The sequence below is a fragment of the Vigna umbellata genome, chromosome 11, assembly GCF_029865625.1.
Source record: "Vigna umbellata cultivar VRB3 chromosome 11, Vumbellata_1.0, whole genome shotgun sequence".
Lineage (NCBI taxonomy): Eukaryota > Viridiplantae > Streptophyta > Magnoliopsida > Fabales > Fabaceae > Vigna > Vigna umbellata.
In genome coordinates this window covers 21,301,040-21,306,145 of record NC_142175.1, presented here as the reverse complement: position 1 = coordinate 21,306,145, position 5,106 = coordinate 21,301,040, and the positions used below count along the sequence as shown (strand labels likewise).

Here is a 5,106-nt window from a genome sequence, read left to right as displayed (position 1 = left end):
TGTGCCCCATTGTCAGTGCATTTGCTTTGTTTGTGTTGCGACGTTGTCGTTGTGGTCCCCCTTCATAGTGTGTGGTACTGTGTTGTGGCATTTGCTTTATTTAATGTCATAAATGTGGTTTTGTTTTGTTTGAGTTGTTTATGGTCTGTACAGTAGTATGTTTATGCTTTGTTTTTTGCTTAGATATCATTTGGGTTAAGGGTTAAGCATAGATTAACTAACTATGACCAATTTTATATTAGATAATATGGCCAACTCAGACATTGAAGTCGTGTTTCACCATGGGGGAAAATTTGAGAATAATGGGACATTTGGATATCACTATGGTGAAACCACAACTATAAAAATAGACCCTGATCGATGGAGTTATTTTGAAATATTAAGCATTCTAAAGGAGATGGGTTATAGGAATATAAAGGACTTATGGTATTCATTGGGTCGTGGTCCTGTATTAGAAGATTGTTTGGAACCTTTATTAGATGACAAGGGTGCTTGTCATCTGATCAATATTGCTATGTTGAATGGTGAAGCTCACCTCTATGTTATACATAGGGTGTGTGAACCTGAGTATCTTCTGCAGTTGGAATGCATATCTGAACCCCAAATTGATAGACCTAGTGTTGAAGGAGAAGTTGAGAGAGAGAGTGGTGATTTGGAAGTTCATAGACCCAGTGTTGAGGGAGAAGTTGAGAGAGAGAGTGCTGAAAAGGAAGTTCAGATAGAGATTGGTGTAGCAGATGTTGAGGCAGTGGGTGAAGCAGAGGGTCAGACAATAGCACCTGCTGTAGAACCTGAATCAGAAATGATAGAAGTTGAGGTTGATGTACTGGCTGATATAGATTTGGAGGAAGATTATAGGTTTGGATGGCTGTTTCTTAAAAGGAAAATTTGGAGGTGAGTTGTTAACTGCAGTAGGAAGAGATGGGAATGACCAAATGTGTCCTTTGGCATATGCTGTTGTGGAAGTTGAGAATAAGGACACTTGGAGTTGGTTTCTACATCTTCTCATTGATGATCTTGGTGGTGTGGAGATTTCTTCAACCATCACATTTATGTCAGATCAACAAAAAGTTAGTAACTTATTACCATTGCCATCTTTTTTTATGTTTTAAACCTTCATGTCTTTTATATTAACTTGTATAGCTTAATGTGAATAGGGACTTTTACCAGCCTTACAAGAACTTCTCCCTGGTGTGGAGCAAAGGTTTTGTGTGAGGCACATCTATGCTAATTTCAGGAAGAGGTTTCCTGGGCAGATTCTAAAACGTCTACTATGGAAGGCAGCAGCATCAACACACCCTCAAACATGGGAAGCAGTGATGAGAGAAATTAAAGGGGTGAATCCAGACGCCTTTAAATACTTAATAGCCATCCCACCAAGGTATGCCAATCCACATGCCTTTAAAATTCATTGCTCCTATTAATTGTTGTTTGGGTTCATAGCTGATATTTTGCACTTGTTATTTGTGTAAGTAGATTTTGGTCACGGTCAAGGTTTACAAGTAATGCTGTTTGTGACACCTTAGTGAATAACATGTCTGAAGCATTTAATAGTGTAATTTTACATGCAAGAGGTAAGCCCATCATCACAATGATGGAGGACATTCGTCTGTACCTCATGAAGAGATGGGCAACAAATAGAAACAAAATATCCACATATGAAGGTAGTATTTGTCCAAAGATTAAGAAAAGATTTGACAAGGAACTGCACCTAACAAAATACTGGATACCTAGGTATGTTGATTTCACTGCACTTGACATTACCATTTCACTGATTTCTCTTTTAAACACTGATTTCTCTTTTAAACACTGATTGCAGTTGGTCTGGAGAGAAAATTTTTGAGGTCAGACACATTTCAATGATGAGTGACAAGTATGTCGTTGACATTGATAAATTGGAATGCAGTTGCAGAAAGTGGACTTTAACAGCTATCCCATGCTGTCATGCACTAGCTGCCATGACATTTATCAACATCAATGGACAAGACTACGTGCCACATTGGTTTACAAAGTCAACCTACCAAGAAACATACATTCCAATCATCTACCCTGTCAATGGTCCTCAACTATGGGAAACAACTTCTCACCCTGATGTGTTGCCTCCAACTAAAAGAGTCTTGCCTGGTAGACCAAAGAAGAAGAGAAGGCTAGAGCCTTGGGAGCTAAAGAAGGATGACACACAACTGAAGCAAAATGGAACTCGTAAGAGATGTTCCATATGTAGACAGGTTGGACATAAAAGAAATAGTTGTCCACAAGCTCCTCCAGCAAACCAAACTCAATATCAATCAAGTGAGCAACCTGCAACCCAAGCTGAACAAAGTCAGCCAATTACTGGACCAAGTCAACTTACTCAGGCATCTACAACAGAAGTTTAAAACTGATTTAGGAATTTTGTAATCCCAGACATGTATGTTTAAAACTGACAGTATGTTTAGCTTAAGTGATGGGTATTTTGGTATCACAGACATGTATTTTGTAATCACAGACATCTAGTTGGTTTGATTATGATGTAATTATGACAGCTTTTGTTTTCATTCTGATGTAATTATGACAGCTTTTGTTTTCATTATGATGTAATTATGAATGCTGTTTGGACCTTTGCTGTTAGGACCTGGCGAGTGTATGAGAGAAGAAGATATAGGAGGGATTGGGAAGGGAAGCATACGGTATAGGACGAGCGTTCTGAGCGAGAAGGGAAGCATACGGTATAGGACGACCGTTCTGAGCGAGAAGGGAAGCATACGGTATAGGACGAGCGTTATGAGCGATAAGGGAACCATACGGTATAGGACGAACGTTATGAGCGATAAGGGAACCATACGGTATAGGACGAACGTTATGAGCGAGAATGGAACCATACGGTATAGGACGAGCGTTATGAGCGAGAATGGAACCATACGGTAGAGGACGAGCGGCATGTAGAGATAACGAGGAGCGACGACGGTCGTCCTAAGCAAATGGGAGCCGAGCGTCCTGAGCGTCCTGAGCGAGCGGAGCATGGACGAGCGTTTTGACCAGCCAACAAGGGGCGAGGACGAGCGTCCTCAGCGAGTGGGAGCACCAGGACCGAACGAGCGGCATATCAATTTCTCATTATATTTTCTTCACAGATTTTGGCATATCAATTTCTCATTATATTGTGATCACAGCTTTTTGGATTCAATTTATATTTATATTTTGTTCACAGATTTTGGCATATCAATTTCTTCTTCAATTATATTACAAACACTGAAAGTGTGTTGTACCTGTTACATAACTCTTTATTTGGATTACAGAAGTACTATTACAAACACTGAAGCCACTTCCTCATTTTATTGTAAATTCAAACTATCTAACAGAACCTTCAATTCAAACCATAATTTCAGAACCTTGAATTCAAATTTCACCTTAATTTGATAACATCATATTACAATTTGTCCAAAGTGCTCTTACATAAACTATCTAACAGAACACATCATGGACTTTTAAACAAAATACATACAACAATGATATTAAACAATCCCAGAAAACATATAATTGTTATTAACATCTTCTCCCTTTTTTGACATTCCCTAACACATTTCTCCAGACTATTAATCTTCCTCCTTTGCCTTGCAATAGTACCAACAGTATCATCTACGCAATCTTCACTAAGCCATTTAAAGAAATTGCATCCTTGAAGTTCTTCATTTCTTGTCCGCTTGTAGTTAGGGCAGCCCCAGAATTGTTTCCCCTCGTTCTTAATTGTTTTTGCCACTCTCAACACAGCAGCCTCCCCACAGTGGCAAATTTGGCTTCCAACCAATCCTCTGGATGAACCACCGCGACAGCTACCCCATGAGCAAGACGAACAACCGTGATTCGAAGACATTGCGAACCCCAAAGAGCGAACCCGAAGGAACGAACCCCAAACAGAGACAACCACTGACAACGAAGAACAAGTCGCCAACCGCGAACCACCACTGCTCCGTCTTCACTGCTCCGTCTTCCCACGATCACTGCCTGCCTCTGTCTTCTTTCTCGGACATGCCCTAATCTCCAACAAATGAGCCCTAAAACCTTTATCCCCAATTTTTAATACAACCAGAAATGAAAATGGGGAACCCTAACGTAAGCACCATAAACGCACCTTCCAAAGTCGCTTTTCGTTCTCAACCAGTTCCCGCGATGACTTGTAATCTCGAAACACTGCCTGCCTCTGTCTTCTTTCTCGGTCATGCCCTAGTCTCGAACAAATGAGCCCTAAAACCTTTATCCCCAATTTTTAATACAACCACAAATGAAAATGGGGAACCCTAACACCACGTAAGCACGCAAACTATTCCGTATTGACACCTCACCAAATACGACTGCCACATCATCAGTCAACTAACTTCGTTTCCCTCTATTTAACGGAAGGGACTCATTAGAGTCAAATAATTACAAGTAAGGATCCATTCAACTCACTTTTCTATAAAGGGACTAACTTGAGATTTCCGAACCAAAGTGGGGACAAAATTGGGTATTATGCCTTATATTTTTAATGAGAAATACACATTTATTTAATACTAATAATATGAACAACAATGATAATAATAATATTTAATATGATAATTCAAGGTTTATGAACTTTTTTGAACCTAAATGTTTGATTCCCTTTTAAAAGAAAATAATGATTTTATTATTTATTATAAGGAAATATGAAAAAGCACATGGTAAAAGGAAAAATATTTAAGTGAAATAATAAATAAAATATACACTTATGCTTATACATGTGTAAACAATATTAATCATTCATAAATATTTATTTTATATTTAAAGTACTTCAATTAATTTACTTTATATGTATAATAAAATAGGGACAAAGTTTACACAAATATTTTTTTTACACGTGTCATTTCATCTTTAACTTGTTGTACATAATAATTTAGTAAAAAATGTTATTATGCTCCTTCTTTAAAGAATGTTTTGAAATTTTTTTTGTATATTTTTTTATTTAAGATTGTGTTAATTCTAAACTTGTTGAGTGACATTATCTTAAAGAATGAAATAAGAAAATAATATTTAAATTGACTTTGACTTTTAAATAATAATATAAATGTAATAGGAATACAAACATTCCAGCCGAGATTTAAGACATCCGAA

General features: G+C 37.7%; 1 protein-coding gene across 1 annotated transcript; it reads left to right on the top strand.

Moving 5' to 3' along the window:
- Positions 1-876: 876 nt before the first annotated feature.
- LOC148191167 (uncharacterized) lies at positions 877-2,475 on the top strand. The gene is made up of 4 exons (XM_088101553.1): positions 877-1,070; positions 1,158-1,381; positions 1,477-1,734; positions 1,820-2,475. Exons 1-4 carry the CDS (start codon positions 936-938, stop codon positions 2,376-2,378), a joined length of 1,176 nt encoding a protein of 391 aa, XP_087957679.1. The 5' UTR covers positions 877-935; the 3' UTR covers positions 2,379-2,475.
- The last annotated feature ends 2,631 nt before the right edge of the window (positions 2,476-5,106 follow it).

Excerpts from the sequence above, each read along its gene's own strand:
- LOC148191167 (XM_088101553.1), top strand. The coding sequence starts at position 936 with ATGTGTCCTTTGGCATATGCTGTTGTGGAAGTTGAGAATAAGGACACT. Across the intron at positions 1,071-1,157 it reads TTATGTCAGATCAACAAAAA|GGACTTTTACCAGCCTTACA; the intron begins GTTAGTAACTTA and ends TAATGTGAATAG. Across the intron at positions 1,382-1,476 it reads TTAATAGCCATCCCACCAAG|ATTTTGGTCACGGTCAAGGT; the intron begins GTATGCCAATCC and ends TTGTGTAAGTAG.